The sequence below is a fragment of the Megascapheus bottae genome, chromosome 24 (assembly GCF_031878675.1).
Source record: "Megascapheus bottae isolate mThoBot1 chromosome 24, mThoBot2.hap1, whole genome shotgun sequence".
NCBI lineage: Eukaryota > Metazoa > Chordata > Mammalia > Rodentia > Geomyidae > Megascapheus > Megascapheus bottae.
The window spans coordinates 12112408-12138949 of record NC_143532.1 but is presented as its reverse complement, the minus strand read 5'-3'; the positions used below and the strand labels follow the sequence as shown (position 1 = coordinate 12138949).

The window sequence follows — 26542 nt, the reverse complement described above, 5'->3', positions numbered from 1 at the left end:
TGGACTTTCTCAAGGCTAGTGCTCTACCACTTGAGCCTCAGCACCACTTCCGGCTTTTTTCTATATGTGGTACTGAGGAATCAAACCCGGGTCTTCGTGCATGCTAGGTAAGCACTTTAACCACTAGGCCAAACTCCCGGCCCCTTATTTTCTCTTTTTATACACAGTCTATGTTTAGGAAATAATGAATATAAATAACATCATGATCTTCATAAAGTATTAAGTGAGTGCATCTTCTGTAGTCTGTAGTGTTGCTAGTCCTGGGCCTTGAAGTCAGGGCCTGAGCACTGTCCTTGGACTTTCTCAAGGCTAATACTCTACCACTTGAGCCACAGCACCACTTCTAGCTTTCCTTCTTTCTTTTTCCCTACATATATGGTACCAAGGAATTGAATCTGGGCAAGCACTCTACCACTAGGCCAAACTCCAGGCCCCAGAATTTTGTGTGTGCTTGTGCGTGCGCTGTATTGGGGCTTGAACTCAGGACCTTATTCACTTGCTTAGTTTTTTTTTTTTTGCTCCAGGGTGGTGCTTTACCACTTGAACCATACCTCTACTCTGAGCTTTTTGCTAGTTGAATGGAGGTAAGAATTTCTTGGAATTGTTTGCCTGGGCTGGCTTCAAATTTCAGTTCTCAGATTTCAGCCTTCTAAGTAACTAGGATTATAGGTGTGAGCTATGCTGGTGCCTAGCTCAGAATCCTTGTCTCTTGAAATCTATTCGTTTCCCTTTTATCCTCCTTCCCCTTCATTTTGTAGAGACAAGTGGGGGCACAAGATTACATTTTGTTACTCATCCCAAGTTTCAGAACTTTATTAACCTTACAGTTGTCAAGTCATTTCTTTTTTTCTTTTTCTTTTTCTTTCTTTTCTTTTTTTTTTTTTTTTTTTTTTTTGATTCATGGAGCTTGAACTCTGGCCTGGGTGCTGTCCCTGAGCTCTGCATCTCAAGGCTACGGCTCTACCGCTTTGAGCCACAGCACTACTTCTGGGTTTTCTGGTGGTTAAGAGCCTTACAGACATTCCTGCAGGGCTGGCTTTGAACCTTGATCCTGAGTAGCTAGGATTATAGATAGGCATGAGCCACTGGCACCCCACATTTTCTCTTTCCCTCTCTCCTTCCCTCCTTCCCTTCTTCCCTTCCTTACTTCCCTTCCCTTGCTTAACTTTTCCTTGTTTTTTCTTTTGTGTGTGTGTGTGGTGGGGTCATGGGGCTTGAACTCAGCCTGGGGGCTATCCCTGAGCTCTTCAGCTCAAGGCTACTACCCTTCTCTTGAGCCAAGCCCCACTTCCTGTTTTCTTTTTCTTTCTTTTCTTTTCTTTCTTTCTTTTTTTTTTTTTTGCCAGTTCTAGGCTTGAACTCAGGGCCTGAGCACTGTCCTTGAACTTTCTCAAGGCTAGAGTTCTACCACTTGAGCCTCAGCACCACTTCCAGGTTTTTTTTTCTTTTTTTCTTTTTTTCTTTCTTTCTTTCTCTCTCTCTCTCTCTCTCTCTCTCTCTCTCTCTCTGTCTTTCTTTTTTTCCCTCTCTCTCTCTGTGCTCAGGGTCTTGCACATGCTAAGCAAGCACTCTACTGTGAACTAGACGACATACATTTGTTTGTTTATTCAGAGACAGGGTCTCACTTAATGTTGCCCATGATGGCCTCTTAATGCCTGAGCTCAAGAGATTCTCCAGCTTCATTCAACCTTTTGAATACTTAGAATCTGTCTCTATCCATCAATCCACTCATTTATCCATCCATCCATCCATCCATCCATCCATCCATCCATCTAGTCCTGGGGCTTGAACTCAAGGCCTGAGCACTGTCCTTGGGCTTTCTCAAGGCTAGAGCTCTACCACTTGAGCCACAGCACCACTTCCGGCTTCTCTCTCTCTCTCTCTGTGTGTGTGTGTGTGTGTGTGTGTGTGTGTGTGTGTGTATGTAATATATATCTCCAAGGAATTGAACCCAGGTCTTTGTGCATGCTAGGCAAGCACTCTACCATTAGGCCAAACTCCCAGCATCCACCTCTTTTTAAAACTCCATTATTGGGTATGCAGCTCAGTGGTGTTCAAATCTGTAGCACCACAAAACAAAAAAATCTGTTCTCAGCCGTTGATAGTATTAAGTACCTGTTAGTTCCAGAAGCAGAGATGATAGGATTACTTAAGCCCAGGAGTTTTAAAATCAGCCGGGGTAGCATAGCCAGACTCCTGTTTTAGAAAAACAAGACCAGCCATGTATGGTAATGTATGACTGTAATCCCAGCACTCAGGAGGCTACAGATTGCAAGTTCAAAGTTAGCCTGGGCTACAAAAGTAAGACCTTAAGCTGGACGTGGTGGTTCATACCTGTATCCTAGCTACTCAGAAGGCTGAGATCTGAGGATCAAGGTTCAAAGCCAGCCAGGGCACTAAAGAATCTGAGACTCTTATCTCTAATTAACCTCTAGAAAAAAACAATAGAAAGTGGGGCTTGGCTTGAGGATAGGGCAGTAGCCTTGAGCTGAAGAGCTCAGGGACAGTGCCCAGGCCAGGCCAAGTTCAATCTGCATGACTCACCAAAAAAAAAAAAAAAAAAGTGAGATCTTAGCTCAAAATCAAAATAACAAATTTTCCTTTTCACATCCTTTCCTGCTGCCTACCCCTTGCCAAGCTCCTGTCGGCAGGGCGGGGGGGGGGGACGGTTCAGGGTGTGGATATTGATGGGTCTGGAAACCTGGGCACCAGGATGATAGTGTCTTGACCTGAAGAGGGTATGCTGGTTTGGCTCCACTACCCCTGTCTAATCTTGCCAAATTATCCTTGTGGGAAGCATCAACATAGGCTTTTCTTGTTGTCATACTAAGAGTTCTGATCTCTTAGTAAATTCAAAGCTTTGTTTCCCAGAATGTCTTCTGTGCCCTTTTCTGTGTTCTCATTTGGGCCCACGTAAGGACAGAAAGGAGACCTATGAGGGTGGGAGTACTAGGCCTGCAAATGCAAAAATGTATCTAGAGACAAAGCTGAGGGAAGGACTGAGTCATTGTAGCTCAGCTCAGCTTCATTCCTCCCTCCTTCCCCTGGCTGCTCTGTGTGGAAGCGCCTGCTGGAGAGCCTTCTCAGAGTCATGGGCTGAACAAATATCAGAGATCAGTTGTCAGATGGTGTGCTGTGTGTCTTGCATGCAGCCTAGAAATGGGGAGGAAAGATGGAAAGCCTTCTTAGATCCTTAGAGCTAAGGATCTGATTAACCACCAGAAAACCATAAGTGGTGTTGTAGCTAGTGAGACTATGATTTCTCCAAATTCATACAGAGAAGTAGAATGCAGGTTGTACCCAGGCATTATAGCTCATGCCTGGCATCCTAACTACTCAGGAGGCTGATATGTGAGGGGCAAGGTTCAAAGCTAACTCTGGCAGCATAGTTTGTGAACTCTTTTGGTTGGTCGTGGGACTTGAACTCTGGGTCTGTGTGCTGTCCCTGAGCTCTTCAGCTCAAGGCTACTACCCTACTCCTTGAGCCACAGGGCCACTTCCAGTTTTCTGGTGATTAATTGGAGCCTTATCTCTAATTATCTTGGGCCCTTATGCCGAAGGTGGCTTTGAACTGCGATCTTCCAATCTCAGCCTCTTGAGTAGCAAGGATTACTGGCATGAGCCACTGGGCTTGGCTTCAGCCTGTGAACTCTAATCTCCAATTAATTACCAAAAGCCTAGAAGTGGAACAGTGGCTCAAGTAGTAAAATGTAAACTTTAAGTGAAAAAGCCTCAAGGCTTTGAACTACTCTTGAGTAGTGCAAGAAATGTCTCTCCTTCCCTGCCTTTTTGTGTGCCAGTCCTGGAACTTGAACTCAGCATAGTCACTGTTCCTGAGCTTTTTGTGCTCCAGGCTAACGCTCTATCACAGAGCCATAGTTCCACTTGGGTACTTGGAGATGAGAGTCTCACACACTTTTCTGCCTAGGCTGGCTTTGAACTGTTATCCTCAGGTCTTAGTCTCCTGGGTAGCTAGGAGCATGTAGGAAATATTCTTGACAGACTCTTCCATCCAATTGGAAGGGGCAGGGAGGAGAGCGGCCAGAATACCTTTCTGTTTTAGTCTTTCCTTTTATTTTTATTTTTATTTATTTATTTTTTTTTGTGTCAGTCCTGGGCTTGGGCTCAGGGCTTGAGCACTGTCCTTGGACTTTCTCAAGGCTAGCACTCTACCACTGGAGCCTCAGCACCACTTCTGGCTTTTTGCTATGTATGTGGTACTGAGGAATCGAACCCTGGTCTTTGTGCATGCTAGGCAAGCACTCTACCACTAGGCCAAACTCCCGGCCTATTTTTATTTTTATTTGCTCAAGGCCTGAGCACTGTCTTTGGGTTTTTCTCAAAGCTAGAGCTCTACCCTTGAGCCACAGCACCATTTCTGGCTTTTTCTATGTGTATGTGGTACCGAGGAATCAAACCCAGGTCTTCATGCATGCTAGACAAGCACTCTAACACTAGGACAAACTCCGGCTAGTCTTTTGAAGGGATAATTATGAAAAGGCAAGGTTGGTAAAAAAGTATTCATGAGGGGCCGGGAGTTTGGCCTAGTGGTTAAAGTGCTTGCCTAGCATGCACGAAGACCCGGGTTCGATTCCTCGGTACCACATACATAGAAAAAAGCTGGAAGTGGTGCTGAGGCTCAAGTGGTAGAGCCCTAGCCTTGAGAAAGTCCAAGGACAGTGCTCAGGCCCTGAGCTCAAGCCCAGGACTGGCAAAAAAAAAAAAGTATTCATGAAATATCTCATTTCTTTTTTTATTTTGTTTTGGTTTGAACTCTGGGCCTAGGCACTGTGTTTGAGCTCTTTGTCCAAGGCTAGTGGTCTACCACTTTGAACTACAACACCACTCTGGTTTTTTGGTGGTTAATTGGTGATAAGAGTCTCACAAACTTTCCTGCCTGGACTGGTTTTGAAATGTGATCCTCAGATTTCAACCTCCTGAATAGCTAGGATTATAGCCACCAACGCCCAGCTATGTTTAGAATGTAGGTAGGAGAATATAGGTACTAAAGCTATGTTTTGACTCCAGAGCAGGCTAAATACTTAATGTCCAGGGATAAAGCCAGCTAGCTTATTAATATATTCTGGCAGTTCATGCACAGATCGAAGCCACTGGGAGACTGACCAGCTGCTGTTTGGAGTCTGTCCCTTCTGTCAGCCATCTAAGGCCTGTGAATGTCCCTGGTCTAGTCCCAAGTATAATGTACTAAGGTCAGGATTCTGTCCTTCACCTAAAGCAAGCAGTTAGAACTGTGGAAACCGAAGGCCACGTTGTTTATTATTTTTCTTTTTTTTCATGCCCAGAATGTTTCAGAGCTACTCAGATGTAGGCTAATGGACGTACTTAGGCTCCAGGGGCTGAAGTATTTTGGGGAAGCAGGTAGGATGGGTTGTTGAATAATTTCTCTTAGAAGGTGCTATATTGAACTTAAGTCTGGAAGTATGGCAGTGGGTGGATGTAGAAGACCTTACCTATCTTTTGGGTCCTGTTAGAGGCCTTGGTAGGGCTTCCATGGGATGCTATTCTGGAATCAATCTAAGCCTCACTGTCAGCAGGCTGGATGAGGACCAACTCCCTTTGTTCCCTTCTTGATTTCCTTCAGCAAGTTCCTCATATACATGGGTTAAGCTAAGGACCATTGGTCAGAAAGACTTGAATCACATTGGCTTAGAGACACTTCCTCCTCCCCACCCCCAGCACAACAGCTGCTTCAAGCTCTTCAAAGATGTGGCATGTTGGAGCCTGTCAGAGGACTGGATTGGCCCTCCGACAAATAAGTCCATTGGTATTCTTCACACAGCTGCACGTACACAGTAATTGATGAGGCGAGCATCTTGGGGAGCAGAAGGGGTGGATCAATCTGGCTCGCTTTGGCACTAACAGGCTGGCTGCTTGACAAGCAGTAGGGGTCGATGCCTAGTGTGAGCTTGTGCCACTCTGGAGACGGCAATGCTTAAAATCCGCAGGTAAGGTCTAGTGAGAGACTCTTCTAAGACTGCACTGGGCTGGTTCCAAGCTGCTGGGGATGGGAGGTGTGTATGGCTTGGCTAGCTGTAGTGGAGATGAGGTGGGGAAGCCTCTGATCAATCTACACCCAGATTCCTAGCTTGGAATTTAGTTTTACCTCTGCAGATGAAGTATCCCTTTTCTGACCAGGATACACCAGGGAGAAGAAGCAGAATCTGTCATCCAGCCTGAGCTTTCAGCTGCTTGAAGCTATTTTCACAACAGATCAGGCTTGGCTGCACCCTAGTCAGTTATTTCCTTGGAGATCTTAGAAAGACAGGGCAGCATGGGTATTCTGATCCAATCTGTCCAGCTTGGGATTTGCTGTGTCCATGGGGCTTTGTTAGGCTTGCTGTCTTTTAGTCCTCTTTTCTTTTTTTTGGTGCTGCTACTAGGTCTTGAACGCAGGGCTTCTCACACTTAGCTTTTTCACTCGCAGCTGGTGCTCTGTCATTTGAACCTGTACTTCCACTTCCTCCACTTCTGCTCCCATCCCTCTTGAATGGCAGAGGCTATAGTATGGTCTGGAATGGCTGGTCCAAAAGCATCTCCTTGTGTTTAAGTGGCAGCAATAATCCATAGTTATCTTAATCTGTGAATCCAAAGCTTTTTGGTAACTGTGAAGCTCAGTCACTTTGTCTGTAGACCTCAATGCTAAAGCCTTGAGCTACCTAGCCCCACTGGGGGCATATGGATACATTTTCCTGGGGACAAGGGCTACTGCCCTGGCATGTGCACACGTCTCTCAGACATGAAGATAACCTCTCTTGGTTATATGTCCCTGAGGCCTTGACTTTCTCCTTTGTAAGGGCCAGAATCCCAAACGATAGGGCCTGATGGTAAGGATGCTCCTGGATGTTTGGCAGTATGGCAGTTAAATGTTAGATCTTCCAACCAAAGGGCAGATGAGTATAGCAGCTGCTAGTAGCCCAAGCCTTCATCTAGGCTCCTTGCTCACTCCTGTCCAGCACTGGGAAAGGGCAGAGCAAGAAGGCAAAGGAGACAAAGTGAGATAGCAGCAGTCAATGTGTATGTGTGTATGCTATATGGCCATGCTACTGGTCAGAATGTGGGCTCTCATAAATTTGTATGAGCCCTCTGGAGAACATATTTAAGGGTTCCCTGAGGTAAAGGATACTATGGGATGGAAAAGAATTTACACAATAGGAAGAAAAGTAGTGGTGTTCTGGACATCCTATAAGATCCTTCTGCAGTAGGCTCAGAGAAGGGTGTAGCTTTCCTCTCTCTCTGTCTCTTCCCCCCCTCTTCCCCTCTGTCCCCCTGTTCCCCTCCCTCTACCCTCTCTCTTCTCCCTCCCTCCCCTCTCTCACTCTCCCTTCCCCCATCTCTCCCTCTCTCTCTTTCCCTCCCTCACTCCCTTTCTCTTTTCCTCCTTTCCTTTCTTCCTTGTTTCTCTGGTATTGTGCCAAGGTCTTGAAAACTTGCACTTGTGGCCTCAAGCTCCTCCTTGGCTTTTTCATTCAAGGCTAGCACTCTGCCCCTTGATCTACACTTTCACTTCTGGCTTTTTGCTAGTTAATTGAAGATAAGAGTTTCCCAGATTTGTCTGCCTGGGGTGGCTTTGAACTCAAGATTCAACCTGTTGAGGAGGTAGGAGAACATGTGAGTCGCTGGCTTTTGGCTTAGCTGTCCCGTGTGCGTGTGTGTGTGTGTGTATGTACGCGTGCGCTGGTGCTGAAGCTTGAACTCAAGAGTCTAGTGCTCTCACTTACTTTACCACTTGAGCCATTCCTCCAGTTCCAGCTTTTTACTGGTTAATTGGAGATAAGAGTCTTGGGTTTGTCTGCTCTGGCTAGCTTCAAATTAGAACCTTTAGATCGCAGACTCCTACGTAGCTAAGAGTATAGGCCTGAGCCACTAGTGTCTCAACTAGCCCCTCTCTTTGGGAGCTTCAGAGCCTATGTAGGAAGTATTTCTAGAAGGTGCAGGATCTTGGCCCCTGTCCTCCAGCAATGGACTCCAACTCAGTTGAACCCCATTCCTGAAGCAGCTTCAGGAAAGAGCATTTACCACATCACATCCACTGGTGATTAATCACTGACCCTGTACTTACTGGACATCTCCTGAATGCTATGTCAGACACTAAGCTTGGCACTGCCTAATGGGGATGGATTAAAAAAAAAAAAAACACAAAAAAACCCAAAGCTAAAACCTTAGTTTTGGCTAAAGGCATGGCTCAAGTGGTAGGAACCACCTGCCTAACAGGTGCTAAGTCTTGAGTTTAACCCTTGTATAGCAACAAAAGAAAACAAACCTTTTCATTTTGTGGTATTTTTTAAGGTCATGGGGCTTAAACTCTGAGCTTAGGCACTGTCCCTGAGCTTTTTTACTCAGGGTAGCACTCGACCACTCTGAGCAACAGTGCCACTTCTAGTATTTTGATGGTTAATTGAAAATACGAGTGTCAATAACTTTCCTGCCCTGGATGGCCTTGAACCATAACCCTTAGACCTCAGCCTCCTGAGTAGCTAGAATTACAGGCATGAACCACTGGAGTCCAGCTGAATTTGCAGTCTAAAAATTGCAGCTGGAGGGGCCAGGAGTTTGGCCTAGTGGTGAGAGTGCTTGCCTAGTGTGCACGAAGACCTGGGTTCAATTCCTTGGTATCACATGCCTAGAAAAAGCTGGAAATGGTGCTGTACCTCAAGTGGCACAGCTCTATTCTTAAGAAAGCCCAAGGACAGTGCTCTGGCCCTGAGTTCAAGCCCTGACACTGGCAAAAAAAAAATGCAGCTTGAATAGTAGACATAGGTAGGAGGATATCTGAAGAAGTGTCCTTCACTCTGGAGACCTAAGGCTCAGCCAAGTAAAGACAAGCCAGAGAAGTGAAAGCCCAGAGATGAACAGTATCCTGGGTGTGGCTGAGACGAGCAGTCCTGGGCACATGTGGCACATGCAGCAGAGTAAGCTTTGTGGTACTCTTCTGTGGGGACAAAATGTACTAAAAAGACCCTAACACACAGTGCTTACAGGATCCCTCTGTGGTTTAGTCAAGTTTTGCAAACAAGAAAGTGCCTTGATAAGAGCCTTTCATCACTGGCCCCAGGAGCCCCTATCTATCAGCAGCTGAGAAATCTATATGCTTTTCTCTTCTGTCCTGAGGAGAAGCAGCAATGCCTTGGAAGTTAGATACTGTTGGGACCCTAATGTTAAGAATTATAAAATTTAGGCCAGGTGTGTGGCTTAGTGGTAGAGTACTTGCCTAGCATGCATGAAGCCCTGGGTTTGATTCCTCAGTACTACATACACAGAAAAAGCTGGAAGTGGTGTTGTGGCTCACGTGGTAGAGTGATAGACTTGAGCACAGAAAGGCTCAGGGTCAGTGACCAAGCCCTGAGTTCAAGCCCCAGGACTGGCAAAAAAAAAATACACACACACACACTCTTTCCTGTAAGTGGCCTGATTTTTTAAATTTTTATTTTATCTATTTATTATTATTTTTGTGTGTGTGTGGGTCATGGGGCTTGAACTCCACCTGGGTGCTGTCCTTCAGATCTTCAGTTCAAGGCTACCACCCTACCCTTGGGCCAAGCTCCACTTCCCTTTTTCTAGAGATTAATAGAAGATAAGAGTCTCACATTCTTTAATGCCGGGCTGGCTTTGAACTGTGATTCTCAGATCTTAGCCTCCTGAGTAGATAGGATTACAGGCGTGAGCCACAGTGCCTGGCTAAGTGGCCTGATTTTGATTGCTTGGTATTAGAGTTTAAGTTTGCCTAAGATGTGGTGGGTTATTCTTTTTAAAAATGTCTCTGAGGGGGGCCAGGAGTTTGGCCTAGTGGTAGAGTGCTTGCCTAGCATGCATGAAGACCCGGGTTCAATTCCTCGGTATCACATACATAGCAAAAAAGTCGGAAGTGGTGCTGTGGCTCAAGTAGTAGAGCTGTAGCCTTGAGAAAGCCCAAGGACGGTGCTCAGGCACTGAATTGAAGGCCCAGGACTGGCAAAAACAACAACAGCAACAAATGTCTCTAAAGGAAGATAGCCTCATAAAGCCCCATGACTCACAAAAAAAAAAGAAAAATAATAAAAATGTCTCTGAGTTATAGGTGCTCCTAAAGACCACCTCTGTGAACTAGGCTTTGGGTCCAGAGCACTTGAGCTCCCTGTCACTGGGTACCAATGACTCACTCCTATAATCCTAGCTACTAAGTAGGAAGCTGACATGTGAAGATCACAGTTCAGAGACTTCCGAAGGCTGGAAGTCTCTGAGACTTTCTTGTTTTTGCTAGTCCTGTGGCTTGAACTCAAGGTCAGAGCACTGTCCCTGAGCTTCTTTTTGTCAGAGTGCTAATTCTACCTCTTGAGCCATGCCACTGCCAGCTTTTATTGTTTATGTATTACTGCAGAATCGAACCCAAGGCTTCATGGATGCTAGCACTCTACCACTAAGCCACATTCCCAACCCCCCTGAAACTTATCTTCAGTTATCTAACAAAAAGCCAGAAAAATGGAACTGTTGCTTAATTGGTAAAATGCTAGCCTTGAGCAAAAAAGCTAAGTGACAGTCCCCAGCCCTGAGTTCAAACCCCATTACTGATACAAAACATGTTTAAAAAGCATTCTCTGGGTTAGTGGACATTCTTTTCCTCCCTAAAAAACTAGCCCACCAAAACAGCTCCTGCTCAGGAGCCTGGGCCAGCATTGAATAGGTCAGGGAGAATGAGAATGATACATGGGATTGGATGGTAGCTCTCTCTAGGGAGTGCAAGGAGGCTGGCAGGTCCCAGTGCTGTGGTGATGGCCTCATCCAGAAGGGTGCACAGTGTTGACTCTTTCATTCTAATGCTTGTCCTTGGTCTCCAGCCCTGGCCCAGTGTGTCCAACCTTGCCAAAGACTTCATTGACCGCCTGCTGACAGTGGACCCTGGAGCTCGGATGACTGCACTCCAGGCCCTGAGACACCCATGGGTGGTGAGCATGGCAGCTTCTTCATCCATGAAGAATCTGCATCGATCCATCTCCCAGAACCTCCTCAAACGTGCCTCCTCTCGCTGCCAAAGCACCAAATCTGCCCAGTCCACACGTTCCAGCCGCTCCACACGTTCCAACAAGTCTCGCCGTGTTCGAGAACGAGAGCTGCGGGAGCTCAACCTGCGCTATCAACAGCAGTATAATGGCTGAACCGCCAGCTGTGACATACATATGCCATGGTCTCAGCCTTGCTGCTTTCTGCTGTGCCATCTGGGATCAGTTCCCTTCTGGAGGTAGGCCTCATGGCTAATGGTACATAGAGAATGTCTGGCACCAGCCTCTTCTCTGTGCCTTTCTGCCCTTACCATGGGTGGCCCAGAGAACAGTGATTCCACTCTCCCAACTAGGAACCTTGCCTAGCACTGCTACCCCTTTTTTTGTGTGGGAAGTATGCTGTATAAGTTGGGGAAAGGGACAGGACCCGATCATCACTTACTCCCTTGTCCTTTGGCTTTTTCCCAGACCAAAGTGGCCTACAGTGCCAGGTAGAGTGATTCTTAGGGTCCACGACTTTTGGGACTTGTTACTTTTAGACTGCTCCTCTTTTCCCCACAAAACACTGTCTGTCCTCTCTACATATATATTCCATGCCATCCCGACCCTTAAGATTATGCTCCAGCTGGATGCCTGTGGCTCACAGCTATAACCCTAGATCTCAGGAGGCTGAGATCTGAGGACTGTGATTCACAGTCCTTGAGACCTTGTTATTTCCAATTAACCAGCAAAGGCCAGAACTGGAGGCATGGCTCAAGTGGTAGAGCCCAGCTATAAATGATAAAGCTGAGCAAGTCCATGAGTCCTGAGTTTAAGCCTCAGTACTGACATAAACCACACACACACACACACACACACACACACACACACACACAGAAATTGTGATTCAATGGGAAGTCCAACTTTGATGTCAGCTGTGATGCAGACTCCAGACGCTTAAACTAGACTCCTTGCCCCTGCTTAGATTTAAGTAGTCCTCACTTCCCAGCCAAGATGTCTTCCTTCATGATGCCACCAGAAACCCTCCCTAGCCTCAAGACTTGCCAGGATCTCTGGTGGTAGAGCTGTGGCATGGACATTAGCCTTGGTGGTGACAGGCTTGTCCCAGGCTCTAACCCCTGTTTATAAGAGGGTTTTTGGACCCGAAGTTTGGCCTAGTGGTAGAGTGCTTGCCCAGCATGCACAAAGACCTGGATTCGATTCCTCATTATCACATACATAGAAAAAGTTGAAGCCTGGCCCAAGTGGCTCGTGTCTGTAATCCTAGCTACTCAGGAGGCTGAGATCTAAGGATCAAGGTTCAAGGCCAGCCCAGGCACAAAAGGACCTGAGACTCTTATCTCCAGTTAACCTCTAGAAAATCAGAAGTGAGGCTTGGTTCAAGGGTAAGGTGGTAGCCTTGAGCTGAAGAGCTCAGGGACAGCGCCCTAGCCTAGTTCAAGCCCCATGACCCACCAAAAAAAAAAAAAAATCCGAAAGTGGTACTGTGGCTCAAGTGGTAGAGCTCTAGCCTTGAGAAAACCCAAAGACAGTGCTCAGACCCTGAGTTCAAGCCCCAGGACTGGCAAAAAAAAAAAAAAAAGTTATTGCTCATAGCCTTCTTTGCTCCCAGTACCTTCTTTGCAGAATCCACTGTTACCCTCTTTCCCTTGGATGCCTATTGCATTTCCCAGAAGTCTCCTTCCCACCTCTGGGAAGGTTAAAAGGAGTCCTACTGCTGCTACCTGGGGGGTTGGGACACCTGAGCCAAGGCAGAGGGCCCCCTGGTTCCATCCTTTGGCACTGCCCAACTGCCCTTCCCTTCAGGTTCTGCTCAGCTCTCCCCTATAGCTTAACGAAGGTGCCATCTAGTGTCAGACTTAAGCATGCGCAGCTTCAGTCTTTCAGACTAAAATAGGAAGGAGTTGCTGAGTTAGTAATGGGGCCTGGACTGTTCATTTCCCCTTCTGCCCTGCTTCTGTGCAACTCTTCCTGGAACTTAGCCATACTGTGTAATCGGCCTCTGAATTCTAGGTGACTGGGATACTAGCCTTGCTGTGAGAGCTGCCTTGTTCTGTCCACCCTGTACCCACTTCCTTTCACAGCATTAACCTACTTTGGGCCCCGATGAATCTCAGGCTGAAGAAAGTCCTTATTTGAGTCCTTATGAGATGGGGGAGGGGCTGTTTTCCCAGAGGACTGAGCCAGAACTGTGTCCCCATCACTAACCAGGCTGGAATTCAAGTTTTCCTTCTTTTACAGCTGCTTTAAATGGATAAGAAGGGCCAGGGCCCAGCTTGGGCTTAGCTAGCCTGTAAGGAGAGCTTGACCTGCACTCAGCTCCTCCTAGTGGGCAGCATTAGGCCAAGTCCTCTTCTTTCTGTGTGTGCTCCCTTTAGTGGGGAATCAAACCAAAGACACCACTCAGTGCCAAGTTGACTGTGCCTTATGTACTTCCTCCTCTGTCCCACTGTGCCCTGGGCAGGAGGTGGTGGAGAACCCATGCCTCATGGCCTCAGAATTTTTCCCTAATTCTCCAAGTGTTTCTAGGGACCTAAGGTCCTGAGGATTTATATCCTCTTTTGCCCAGGTAGGCCTGGTTCTGAAGAAGTTTGGTGTCATGGGCCTTAGATAGGCCCGCTGGGCCTTCATACCATGGACTGGACCATGGATGGAAAATGTGCAGTTATTTATTTTGTGTACTCAGTTTGTAATGTATCCTCTGTATTCAATAAACAGGCCGCCTTCCCTGGGGAAGGTTACCCATTCATTCTGGTAGCCCTGGATTTGTGTTGTGGGACCAAAGTGTTGCTTCAAAGGAGGAGAAGTGGAGGGTCCCAGTCTGGGATGTAGAAATATCCTGAGTTTTCAGCCCCTTTGGTGCCAGAAGTCAGAGTCTAACATAGAGATAGAACCCTGCAGAGTTGGGTCGGGAGTTTGGCCTAGGGGTAGAGTGTTTGCCTAGCATGCACGAAGACCTGGGCTCAATTCTTTGGAACCATGTACATAGAAAAAGCTGGAAGTGGTGCTGTGGCTCAAGCTCTAGCCTTGAGAAAGCCCAGGCCCTGAGTTCAAGCCCCAGGACTGGTTAAAAAAAAAAAAAAAAAAAAGAACCCTACAGAGTTGCTCCTTTCCCTTGAGCCAAATGACAGACTAGAGTACACAAGTAGATAGAGCTTGGGATCTTTATTTGATTGAGGTGGGGGTCTCAGTTGTAGGCTATGACCTGGTTGATCCAGGTATTGAACTTGCTAACCCGAGTGTATACGGCAGGTGCTTGGACATTGCAGTTTTCAGTGCCCCAGGAGACAACACCAATCAGCACCCACCTGTTCCCCTTCTGGCAGACAAGAGGGCCTCCTGAGTCACCCTAAGAAGGAAAAAAGGAAAGAAGTCAGTTGGAGAGTCAATGTTGTAGGGAAGTCCAAAGGACAGACTTTGTTTACCCACCTGACATGAGGAAACACCTGAGGCACCTGCACAGATCATAGAATCAGTGATACTTGAGCCCCAGTACTGCCGGCACTGATTCACGGTGACCAGGGGTAGAACTGCCTGCTGTAGACGTGATGGTGTCACGTTACCTGTGGGCCAGGAAGGGATGGTCAGGCTGGTTCAGAATGCTCGTTCCCTTATTCCCCTTCCCCAGCTATGGTCCAACTTCTTACCCACGCCACTGAGGCGGCCCCAGCCAGTAGTGACACATGTGAGGCCTTCAGGCAGTGCCTCGTTTGAGGCTGCCAGACAGACTGGTGACACACGGGTTGTGTATTGGGCTGGCGAGGCAAGCTTCAGGAGTGTCAAGTCATTGTTGAGATTTGTGGGGTTCCAGTTGGGGTGTGTAATAGCCTGTAGAGTCAAGAAAGAGCCATGTGGGGCAGACTGGAGTAGGCACAGGGACCCAGCATTGGGGCTGAGGCAGCCCACCTGTCATCCACCCCTCCTTCCCATGCAGGCAGCCAGGCACTCACCTTTGAGATGGAGAGCACCTGTATAGGCTCAGCGTTGGATGATCGGTCATACTCACCCAAGACAACAAAGTGGCGGCCAGGACTACAGTGAGAATGGGAATGGGCAGCTGCCAAGGGTGCAAAGCAAGATAGGCATCCAAGGGAAAGAGGTGGGATGCCTGTCCTGCCCTTGGCAGGGCAGATGGAACATAAGCACTCACCTGACAGTGCAGTGTGCAGCAGTGACTACCCAGTACTGGTTGATGAGAGACCCTCCACAGAAGTGGAAGCCATTTTTTTCCTGGAGTCAGAAGTCAGAGATGAACATAGACTCAGGCTACATGTAGATGTAAGCACCCAGGATCCTGCCCCAACCCAAGAAAGTGTACCTGCAGGGACACCTGCCAGGGCCACGAGCCCGGCACAGCATTCTCCCCATTGACAATCCTTTGGTTGAACTTCAGTGCTGGCGTGATGGCAGGAACTCCGCAGCCTGGCCAGTGAGCTGGTAAGGATCTATAGCCCAGCCTTCTCCCCACTTTCCCCAAAAGTCTTCCCCAGGCTGTGTCACCCCAAGGTATCCAAATTGAAAGGGCTGTCACTAGCCCTTCTCGGCATCAATAGCTATCTTAGTTAGCTATTTAACCAGCCCCCCCACCCCCCAATCCTGTCTGTTCTCCCACATTTCCGACCTAGTCTCTACTCCATCCTTGTTCCCTAACTTCATCACCAGGCCATTTCTTCATGATCCCTCACATAGTCTCTCTGGCCCTCCATCCCTCCAAGCCTGAATGGTTCTTACTTTTCATGCAGTCAGAGGCTCTTCCTAAACCACACATGCTAATTAAATAGATCTGCCTTATGAGTCCTTTCAGGCCTGGCCCAAGCTCTTGTCCACCTCTTCCTCCATCTCTTTACCTATGCTGTCTTCCTGCTTCCCTTCTAGACAGGCTGGTTCTTTCCCTGTGGCCCTCTGGATGAACTGAGAGCCAAGTTGTCCCAGGCTAGTCAGCTCCAGCTCACTTACCCCAAGAAGAGCTGAGGAAGACCAGGCAAAGAGTCAGGCTAAACAGTAGCATTGTGGCAGTTGTCAGATTGAGAACTGGGCCTAGTTTTATTTATAGGTGTCTTTGTCCTTGAGCTAACATAATAGACCTGAGATCAGCCAGCTGTGTAGACTCAGTCCACTCCCACAGTCCACTCAAATAGTCTTCTTAGACTTTCTTTGACCAGGCTTGGACTTATCTGGAAGTCCAGGTGTTTGGCTCTCATCTCCACCTCCTAAAGCCTGCCTTCTGATTGGCTCCCTAAACTACTTCGTATCCTAAGTATTGACTGCTTGTGCCACGGACATATGGACAGATTAGGTCTGTAATGTCAGAACACTAGCCTAGCAAGTATGATGCCTTGAGCTCTCACCCAAGTAATACCCCTAACATGAGAAAAACACCTCTATAAAAGTTAGATGAGGGCCAGGAGTTTGGCCTAGTGGTTGAGTGCTTGCCCAGCATGCACAAAGACCCAGGTTTGATTCCTTGGTACCACATACATAGAAAACAGCCGGAAGTGGTGCTGAGGCTCCAGTGGTAGAACTCTAGCCTTGAGAAAGTCCAAGGATAGTGCTCCGGCCCTGAGCTCATGCCCCAGGACTGGCAGAAAAAAAAAAATTAGATGAATGATGGGTGTTAGAAGTATGGATGGAGCTATGCATGGTGGCTCACGCCTGTAATTCTAGCTACTCAGGAGGCTGAGATCTGAGGATCATGGTTCAAAGCCAGCCTGGGCACTAAAGAACATGAGACTCATATCTCCAATTAATCATTAGAAAACGGGCAGTGGGGGCTGGGAGTTTGGCCTAGTGGTAGAGTGCTTGCCTAGCATGCACAAAGACCCGGGTTCGATTCTTCAGTACCACATACATAGAAAAAAGCCAGAAATGGTGCTAAGGCTCAAGTGGTAGAGCTCTAGCGTTGAGAAAGTCCAAGAACAGTGCTCAGGCCCTGAGCTCAAGCGCAAGACTGGCCAAAAAAAACAAAACGGGCAGTGGGGCTGTGGCTCAAGGGGTAGGGTATAGCCTTGAGCTGAAGAGCTCAAGGACAACACCTAGGCCCAGAGTTCAAGCCCCATGACTGACCAAAAAAAAAAGAGTGTGGATAGAAGGCCATGAGTTTGGCCTAGTGGTAAGAGTGCTTGCCTAGCATGCATGAAGACGCGGGTTCCATTTCTTGGTACCACAAACATAGAAAAAGCAAGAAATGGTGCTGTGGTTCAAGTGGTAGAGTTCTAGCCTTGAGAAAGCCCAAGGACAGTGCTCGGGCCTTGAGTTCGAGCCCCAGGAGTAGCAAAATAAAAAAGGAAGAAAGAAAGAGAAGAGGATGGAGCCTGGGCCTGTATCCCTAGCTACTCAGGAGGCTGACAGCTGAGAATACTGGTTCACTTTCCTGGGCCAGAAAGTCTGTGAGACTATCTGCAATGAACCATCAGAAAAACTGGAAGTAGAACGGTGCTCAAAGTGGTAGAGTGCTAGTCTTGGGCAAAAAAGCTCAGGGACAGTACCCAGGTCCCAAGTTCATGCCCCACAGCAAATCAAAAAAAAAAAAAAAAAAAAAGGAAGAAAAGAAGTGTGGGTAGATAGATATGGTCAAGCAAATGTAACAAAGGATAGACAGGTATGGTCAAGCAAATGTAACAAAATAGGAACTGTAAAATCTAGTGAATATAGGATTTTAACATTCCTTCAACTTATAGAGTTTGATGGTTTCCCAATAAGGTATTTCAGGGAGTACAATCAAACCCAAGAATATTCAGTTTAAGATACCTTCTCTTCAGGACAGGATGTGCGTCCCAGAACCCAACCCCTAGACTTGGTTGGTGCTTAGCTAAGCCTTCTTGGATAAATGTGTTCTCTTTCCCCAATGAGTCCATGATCCTTATCAGCCAGAAAATTTGATGTTGATCTCTCTACTCACAGCCCAGCATGCACAGATGAAGATCAGCTTGATGTAAATGACTCAGGTGAGTCTAGTCATCTGAGGTATGTTACAGGTAAAAGCATTGCAGGAATGACAGATGCTTGGTGAAAATATGCTATTGGTTTAGGAGATGGTCCCTCTGTTAGCACTGTACCCCTAAAGCCTGAGGCAGGCATGACTGAGATATGAGCTTTGTCTGGGTCACAGATGGGCCAGAGAAAGGCTCTGGTAGGGTTTGTCCATGAGGCCTTGTGGGTTTTACAGTAGTCCTCAGTGGAGGGCAAGAGCAAAGCAGGGAAGTGGTATGGAGAATTGATACAGCATGGTCAAGTCAGAAGAAAGGTTTGGAGGGAAAGCAATGGAGCTTTCCACCTCCAGCCTGCAATACTGGCTAAGGCTGGGGTTCTGGAGGGATGGATGCCAGATGCCTGATGGTGGTAAGAGCACTCTGGAAGTGTGGGAGCCAGGGACCCTTGCAGGAATACCTTAGCTATACAGCTTTGCTGCCTGGCCAGCCATGTTCTATCAAAAAACAGCACAGACATTTGTTTAATTGTTTATATTGTCTGGGTTTATAAGGTTCCAGCCACTCACACCACCTCCATGGCCATCACAGTTTCCTCCAGGAGCTCTAGGGTTAATGGCTTCACTTCTTGGGTCAGGATGGCAGTGGTTCCAGGAGCAAAGTGGTATCCTGCATGCCTAGAAGGGAGGAGGGAGAGCTTCCAGCTACCTACCCTCTTTGTGGCCCCTTCTATTGCCCCATTATTTGTGGTTTCCCCTCTCCTGCACCCACCTTTCCATTGGCTTTGTGGGTGTGCTCAGTGTTCGCAGCAGCTTGGCACTGGTTGCAGTGATCACACATGCATCCACGCTACCCCCAGAGCCCAGATCACCCAAGATTCCTGCAGTGATGGCTTCCACCAGCAGTTCCTGTGCAGCCTCCATCTGTGGTAATGTGTGGGTGAGGCCTAATGAGCCCTCTGGTGTTACCTCAGGCTTCCCTATGGAGAATTAATCTGAACTCTTACATTTATTTCCCCTTTGTGCACACCCAATCTCAAATTCCCTTCCCTTGGTCTCTATATCCCTCTCCCAAAGCCTTGGGTTCCTTCCACCCATTACTATCCCTCTTTGCAAATTTCTGTGTCACTTACATTGTGGCCCTCTTCGAGAAGTCTCCCCACCCATCTAATCTAGTCTTGGACTCTAATCATCTGGTTCACTGTGTTTCTGGATCTTGGCCATCTCTGAAACAAGTCACCGACTTCCACCCCTCTCCAAAGTCCAGACTTCAGACTTCAAGGACAGCACTGGGATTTTCCTTTTCCCTAGGCTTTTCTCAGCCATCAGGCTTTGGTACTTAAGGGATCCCCACTTCTCTATCATCATTCAGTCTCTAGTCAGTCACTTCCTCCAAGTCTTTCCTAACTTCTACACTTGGTTTAGGGTTCCTCTACATTCCCCTGGCTCCCCTCCGTTTCCCCCTAGAGACTAAGTAGTAGGGCTTAGAGATCGTTCACCGTCATGTTTGGCTGGAACCGGTCCTCCAGCACTGCCAGGGCTGCATCTTGTCCGGAGCCTGCAGGCAGGAGAGGTATAAGAGGTCAGCTCGAGGACAAACATGAGCGAGGCTTACAGGGGCAGAGTTGGTGGGGAAAGGAAGAGCTCACCCAGGGCGGTGAAGGGCAGACGACTGTAGGATCCGTGGGGGTGTACACTGTACAGCTGCGGTCCGGTCAGGTCTACCCCGCCCACGACCAGCGACGCGCCCACATGGCCTCGATACCTGCTTGCGGATTGGTGTGAATCACTTCCATGTCCCGCCCCCTGAGGCCCCCGCCCCTCCCCTTGGTTCGCTGTCCTAGGGACGGAACTCCTTCCTGTTTCCTGTGCCTCTTGGGCCCGCCTCTTCCGGTTCTAGGTAGGTAGCCGTCTTCCTTCAACGCCTCCCCCACACACCCTTCCCTGCCCGGTCCATCCGGAAATGTCCCCTCTTGTCATCTCATCCCCGCACCGGAAGAGCGTCTGGCGTAGTATACGGGTCAGCGTAGCCACCCGAGGCTCTCGGCCGGTGGACAGCGCGTGTAGCTCCATGTTGGACGCTGTCATCCGCGCGGTCATCTCGGCATCCGCGGCTACTCCAGCCCCACAGCAGCTGAGGGTGAAGGGAGGGTGGGTGGGGGTGACCGGGCGCGCCTCGGGACTGCGTGGGGTGGGAGGGGCCGAGTTGGGCTCGGGGGTTCTCACTAGATTTGGGGAGCGATGCAGTGGATCTTCTGGCAGCTCTTGTCCATCACGACAGAGTCGCTGGTGGCCCGCGTATCGGCGCCCAGGATGACCCCATCCTGCAGAGGAGGGGCCGCTCAGCCGATCCCCCCCTTTCCCCTGCAGCTCCCCTTCTAGCTCCCCAGAGGTCCCCATTCCCCTTACTCGGAACACGAGTCCCGCAATGGTGGTGCCGGTCTTGCGGGCCCGAGGGACTCGGAGCCCTGGGAGGACGCCTTCCAAGGATGCGTTTCTGGAAATGGAGGAGGTTGTCCAGGTTTTAGTTCCGCTCCAGTTGCATCTCCCCCACCCTACCAGGACTCCCTCATTCCCCCTGGTCTGAAACCCAGGTCTTCCAACTCACGCCTTTCTCCCCCACAGCCTCCACGTAAAAGGCCAGAGCAAAACACAAGCAGCTGGTGACTAAAACACACCCACTCACCTCTGGCAGTTCTCGAAGGAGAAGCCCCCTCGGGGCTCCAGCACAGGCTTAAGCATCTCAGGAGAGAAGTTTTTGACCCAGGCTCTGTGGGCCCTTCAGAAGAGTGGAGCCAGGAGGAGCCCAAAGTCCGGCTTCTGGGGCTTTCCAGGCTATACTTCACGCTTCCAGCTTTCACTTTCGCCTCCACTCTATTGCAGGGGTGGCTTTGAGTTTTGATCTTTCACTTTCACCTCTGGCCTTAGGTAGCTTGGGAGTGGAGAGATTCCCCTTGCTAGGCTCTCCGTGCAGCTCCGTGGGTCCTCTTTAGGGAAAGGACAAACCTTTTACCCCTTTTCTCCATGATACCTCAAAGCACTGTCTCATCTGCCAACACCCTAAAGCTCTCAAATCCATGCCTAATCTGCATTGTTATTGGCCTAGCTGATTTCTCATCACCTTCTACCTATCTCTGCTACTCTTGTTGTCTTTGTCCCCTACCAGAAATCTCAACTATTAAGGTTCAGTCCCCAGCTACAGTGATACTAGCTGTTTCATCTTCCCCCTCTCAGGATACTATGGGTTGGGGGTACAATGCTTGCTTTGCATGCGGAGGGCCTTGGATTTCTCCTCCCTTCCTAGTGTGGAATTCTGTTTCCTAGTTGGAATCTCTCAGCCGCTGCACACAACTTTTGGGCTCAAACCCAAGTTTCCTGCGAGCCCTCTGGGCTCAGTCTAGGTTGCACCTCCTCTAGGAAGCCATTCTGACCCTATGGCTCAGCATCTTGCTGCTTCTCAAAATTTGTTTCATAGCATTTGGCTTCTTTGGCTCAGGGGCTGGAAGTTTAGGCCTGTACTGACATGAGCAGCATACTTGGGTTCAGTCCATAACACACAAAAGAACAGGTGTTAGGAGGGAAACATGATCAATAGCTGTCGCTTCTAAGATTCTAAATCCTTTTTGCTTTGCTTTCTTTTTTTTTTCTTTCTTTCTGCCAGTCCTGGGTTGAAGTCATGGCCTGAGCACTGTCCTTGGGCTTTCTCAAAGTTAGGGCTCTACCTCTTGAGCCACAGCACCACTTCCAGCTTTTTCTGTGTCTGTGGGACCAAGGAATCGAATCTGGGTCTTCATGCATGGTAGGCAAGCACTGTACCACTAGGCCAAACTCCTGGCCCAATCCTTTTCTTCTTGGTGCTGGTCCTGGTGAGTGAACTCAGTGTCTAGGCACTGCCCCTGAGCTTTTGTGCTCAAGGCTAGTACACTACCACTTGAGCTACAGCTCCACTTGTCTTTTTTTTTTTTTTTGCCAGTCCTGGGCTTGAGCTCAGTGCCTGAGCACTATCCTTGGACTTTCTCAAGGCTAGAGCTCTACCACTCAAGCCTCAGCACTACTTCTGGCTTTTTTCTAGGTATGTGGTACCAAGGAATTGAACCCAGGTCTTCGTGCATACTAGGCAAGCACTCTACCATTAGGCCAAACTCCCGGCCTCCACTTGTCTTTTTTGTTGTTGTTGTTTTTGTGCTTAATAGGAGAGAAGAGTCTCATGGATTTTCCTGCCTGGGCTGGCTTCAAACTGTGATTGTTAGATCTCAACCTCCTGAGTAGCTAGGATTATAGGTCTGAGCCACAGATGCACAGCAAAATATATTTTTTTCTTCAGAACTAGTTTGAATCAGGGTCTTGTACTCTACTAACAAACGGCACCTCCATTCCAAGGTTCTAAACTTTTATTTTATATATATATATATATATATATATATATATATATATATATATATATGTTACCCACTCCGCCCTCGACAGGCCATCTCACCTTCCCTTCTTGGAGCAGGGAAAAGAAACTCAGATCATCCTTTTTCTCTGCCCTTATAGCTATTTGAATATAGCTGATGCTAGTCCTAGCGCTCAGCACAGAGCCAGACACAGGGCAAGCTTCTTGAATAGCTCAACCAGAAAAATGGGGGAAGTCATAAATGTCAGGGTATGCAGTTCAAGTTCAGGCTTTAGCAGGGCCCATCTTGTCGTCTGCTCCACTGAGCACTAGGCCTGCGGCTGGTGATGCATGAATCTTTCTTTAGGGGCCCTGGTAGTGCCTCTCAATCTACAGCACACAGGGCTCATGACAGTTAAGGTCTTTATTCAGGGAGCATGAGTGTGACTGCGGTAGGCACCCAGCAGGATGGCATTGATGTGCTCTAGTGTCTTGTTGCTGAAGACCATGTTGAGGTGCTCCGTCCCATTCAGGGGCAGCAGGTGGACAGGCTGTGGTTGATGGCCCTGCCATTGGCCACAGAGCTCCATGCTGCGTGTGGCTACTGTGTCATCCCCATCCTCATAGAGCAAAGTCACAGGGTCCGTGTAGGGAAAACCATGGTCATAAATGTAGGTGCGGGGTGTGGGCAGGCCCACACCATACAGACAGTATACTTCTACACCAGGTGCTGGGAGGCCTGCCAGCAAGTCACGTGACTGAAGCCACATGTACCAGCCTTCCTCAAAGCGCAGATCAGCAAAGAAACGCTGGAAGTCACGATATGTGTAGTTGAAGCTTGGTGTGGAAATGAACACGTGGTCCTCAGGCCACACCTGGTGGGCAGGAAACATCCAGGGGGAAGTTGTAGTTATTCGCTGCTCCTCTCTCAGTTTGATGCTGGACATGATCGGAATGCCCTGGTTGTCACCTATGGATAAAGGAGCATGCTGGGAAGGGAGCCGAGCCTGGCTCACCATTTGCCCCAGTATAAGTGGATTGCCCAAGCTTGTTCTAGGGGTAGGGCATACCATAGTGGTAAGAGTGCGGATCTAGCATGGTAAAGGTTTTTGAAGTCCGTCCCAAGGGGAGATCACCGGGCCGGGAGTTTGGCCTAGTGGTTAAAGTGCTTGCCTTGCATGCATGAAGACCCAGGTTCGATTCCTCGGTACCACATACATAGAAAAAAGCCGGAAGTGGTGCTGAGGCTCAAGTGGTAGAGCTCTAGCCTTGAGAAAGTCCAAGGACAGTGCTCAGGCCCTGAGCTCAAGCCCAGGACTGGCAAAAAAAAAAAAAAAAAAAGGGAGATCATGATAGCGTAAGATGGTGGCACTATATGGGGAGGGGTGCTTACTAGTGTGTAAAGCCATGCTAGCTGTTCTCTCTCACGCTCTGTGTAGGTCCTATGCTGCATATATTCCAGGGATGAATTTTGGGAAGGATAAGATGAGGTTGTATCTGTACTCATGGAAACTTTTTGTTGTTGTTGATTATGAGGCTTGAACTCGCAGCCTGACCACTGTCTTTGAGCTCTTTTGCTCAAGGCTAGCACTCAAATCACTTTGAGCCACAGTGCCATTTCTGGTCTTCTCGGTTAATTGGAGATAAGAGTCTCATGGGCTTTCTTATCCGGTCTGGCTTTGAACTGTAATCCTCATATCTCAGCCTCCTGAGAAGCTGATTATAGGTATGAGCCACCAACACCCAGCTAGTGGTACAGTCTTAATTGGGTAAGAGAAATTGACAGCTTGTAGGAAGGTGCGGCCTAGCTGTGCAAGGCATATAGCTGGGCTGTGCTGGTGCTGGGGGCTGGGAGTTTGGCCTAGTGGTAGAGTGCTTGCCTAGCATGCACGAAGGCCCAGGTTTGATTCCTTGGTACCACATACATAGAAAAAAAAAAAAAACCGGAAGTGGTGCTGAGGCTCAAGTGGTAGAGCTCTAGCCTTGAGAAAGTCCAAGGCTCTGAGCTCAAGCCCAGGACTGGCAAAAAAAAGTCTTGTACTGGTGCTGGGTCTCTGGGGGTTCCTTAGGGAAGGACAGGAGTCCTGACTGGTTGATCCAGATCCCTGATATAGGGACCCTTGGAAGCAGAAAGCAACTAAAAGTTGGGTGGCCAAGATGTGAGGCAACAAGGAACAAACAGATGAGAGTCAGACTGCTGTGGTGTATAACCTTCATTTACTTCCCTTTTGTCATCACTGACATAGACTAAAAGGAACCATCCTAATGACTCTCCCAGGGGCACAGGCAGGGGTGGAAATGATATCAGGTATGCACCAGGTTGTCTGCCATTGTGAACTAAAGTGACACCAGCTCTGTGATCAAGCTTCGTTCTTCCTCTACCTCCCATAGGACACAAATAATCAGAGGCCCTCTCACCTGAGGCCAAGACCAACATGGGCTTGATAGAGCCGCCCCAAGGAGCCCCAAGAGAGATGAAACCATCAATGAAGCGGTCCTTCCAGGACTGAGGCTGACGCAGCAAGAAATACAGCAAGTGCAGGCAGCCAAGGCTGTGTCCAATGAGGAAAACAGGCTTCCCATAGGTAGCGTGCATCTCTTCTACCAGCCCCGCCAGCTTCCGGTAGTACTCCTCCTGCTGGCCTACAGGTGGGGCAAGGGTCAAAGAAGTTGGAGTCCAGTGTCACGTGCTTTACCCCAAATCCACAACTAGCAGACACTCACCAGGCTCCAGCCGCCAGTCATAAGGGGCAGCCCTCACTGTCTCATCCCGTACATACCCATTATTGACCAGATTCTGCACCAGTGTGTGCATGTAACCTGTAGGAAGCCAGCAGCATAAGGTTGTGGTCATGACATCCACAGGCCAGCCCTGCTAGCCCACCAGAGCCCAGATTTCCCAGCCATTCTCCCTGTTCACACACCTGCTAGCTTGTTTTTGTCTAAGTATTCAACAGAGTAGGTCTTGCCAAAGCCAGGGACCCGGATCTGTACACCAGGGGCATTGGAAACACGTCCAGAACTGCGATTGTAGACAACCCTGGGGACAGTGGGACACTCAGCTGTCAGTAGCCAAGGGCTGTGCGTAGGGGCTGGGCAAAGCACATGGCACATACCTGGTATTATCAATCCAACAGTCTACCCCAAGGGGCAGAAACATATTGAGATCCAGCCAGATGGTAAAGAAGTCCTCTGTCTTGCGGTAGCACATCCAGTTCACCACATCCGGCTTGTCCAGCTTGGCTTCTAGCTGATTCCCCAGGCAGCCAGGCACTGTGGGCACTGGCTCTCACTCTGTACTCCTTGGCTTCCCTTCACCCTCCAGACCAACCCCACCCTTCCAACTCCTATCCCCTCAACTCCCACGTACTAACCATACTTCTTCCTTCCTGATCCCACACTCTCTTCTCCCCTGCTCCCCAAGAGCCTAAAGCAAAGGCTCCCTTCAGGCAGGGAAGGCGCAGGAGCCAAGGCCACTGACCCCTTTTCCCCACAAAGTAAACATCCAGCCTGGCTTCTCATTACCGCCAAAGTCCAAGGTAAGAACACAGGTATGGGGTTGGGGGCTGGGCCTGAGAAGGGGGCAGGCTTTCCTGCTCTGAGTTGGTCCTTAATGGGGGGGGGGGGGGGCGGCGGCTAGTAGGGGCTTGTTCCAGGACCCAATGCAGTTGCAGCTGACCACAGATAGAATGCTCTGACCAAAACGTTGGGCACTCCGGACCCTCCCACCTTACCCTTCCACAGCAAACAAAAGAAGTGTGGTAAAAGATGGGGTGACTTCTCTGTAGGACAAGCCTTTGGCCTCTCCCCACTGGAAGTGGGAATCAGGGTTAATGGAAGGGCAGAAGAGCCTTGGCAGCTTCTACTGCTGTGGGGCTGGGGTGTCAGGCCTCCTAAGGTGTGGCCTGGTGCATTAGGGACCTGGTGGGGGCTTACCGAGAATGACGGGCGGTGTGTGGTTACTGAGTTCAGCCTTGGGCGTGGTATGCGGGGGGAAGAGCACATTGAAGAGCCAGAAGGGGGTGGCAGGGGGGAGCAGCAGCCCCAGGAACAGTGGTACCCACTGCCATAGGGAGCCAGGCAGCCCCATTCCAACCCAGTGCCTACTGCCAGATGAAGCAGTCTCAGGCTGGCCTTATCAGCTGTCAGGGAGGGAGGGCCCCAGAGCCAGTGGGAGGGACAGGACAGCCAATGGGGGGTGGCCAAAGATCGCCACTGCCAGGAAAGGGGCACAGCCTCCAAGAGCCG

General features: G+C 48.9%; 4 protein-coding genes across 6 annotated transcripts in view; 1 reads left to right on the top strand and 3 right to left on the bottom strand.

The window, feature by feature from the left end:
- Pskh1 (protein serine kinase H1) overlaps window positions 1-24766 on the top strand; it is a 43303-nt gene extending 18537 nt beyond the window's left edge. The window contains exons 3-5 of one of the 2 annotated variants that reach the window (XR_016539548.1): window positions 10833-11233; window positions 17895-17938; window positions 24686-24766. Coding sequence is in view for 1 of the 2 variants with exons in the window: in XM_090357408.1 (XP_090213534.1) it covers window positions 10833-11150 (318 nt within the window). In the remaining variant the exon portion in view is untranslated. Of the gene's footprint in view, window positions 1-10832; window positions 11685-17894; window positions 17939-24685 lie in introns of those variants that run through there. The other variant, XM_090357408.1, reaches the window with a different exon arrangement.
- On the bottom strand, window positions 14124-17682 carry Ctrl (chymotrypsin like). Its single transcript, XM_090357411.1, has 7 exons — window positions 15951-17682; window positions 15313-15416; window positions 15145-15224; window positions 14945-15026; window positions 14642-14822; window positions 14424-14557; window positions 14124-14343 (listed from the first exon to the last, which is right to left on the bottom strand). The coding sequence occupies exons 1-7, from the start codon at window positions 16000-16002 to the stop codon at window positions 14182-14184; spliced, it is 795 nt and encodes a 264-aa protein (XP_090213537.1). The 5' UTR covers window positions 16003-17682; the 3' UTR covers window positions 14124-14181.
- On the bottom strand, window positions 18440-20762 carry Psmb10 (proteasome 20S subunit beta 10). The gene is made up of 8 exons (XM_090357409.1): window positions 20606-20762; window positions 20329-20416; window positions 20146-20243; window positions 19913-20053; window positions 19569-19684; window positions 19419-19477; window positions 18692-18843; window positions 18440-18597 (listed from the first exon to the last, which is right to left on the bottom strand). Exons 1-8 carry the CDS (start codon window positions 20659-20661, stop codon window positions 18486-18488), a joined length of 822 nt encoding a protein of 273 aa, XP_090213535.1. The 5' UTR covers window positions 20662-20762; the 3' UTR covers window positions 18440-18485.
- On the bottom strand, window positions 22353-26529 carry Lcat (lecithin-cholesterol acyltransferase). 2 transcript variants are annotated; one of them, XM_090357406.1, is made up of 6 exons: window positions 26231-26529; window positions 25411-25567; window positions 25219-25334; window positions 25019-25114; window positions 24713-24937; window positions 22353-23264 (listed from the first exon to the last, which is right to left on the bottom strand). In XM_090357406.1, the coding sequence occupies exons 1-6, from the start codon at window positions 26382-26384 to the stop codon at window positions 22723-22725; spliced, it is 1290 nt and encodes a 429-aa protein (XP_090213532.1). In that variant the 5' UTR covers window positions 26385-26529; the 3' UTR covers window positions 22353-22722. The 2 variants fall into 2 exon arrangements, with proteins under 2 accessions (XP_090213532.1, XP_090213533.1); XM_090357407.1 differs by having other exon boundaries at window positions 25411-25432.
- Between the last annotated feature and the right edge of the window lie 13 nt (window positions 26530-26542).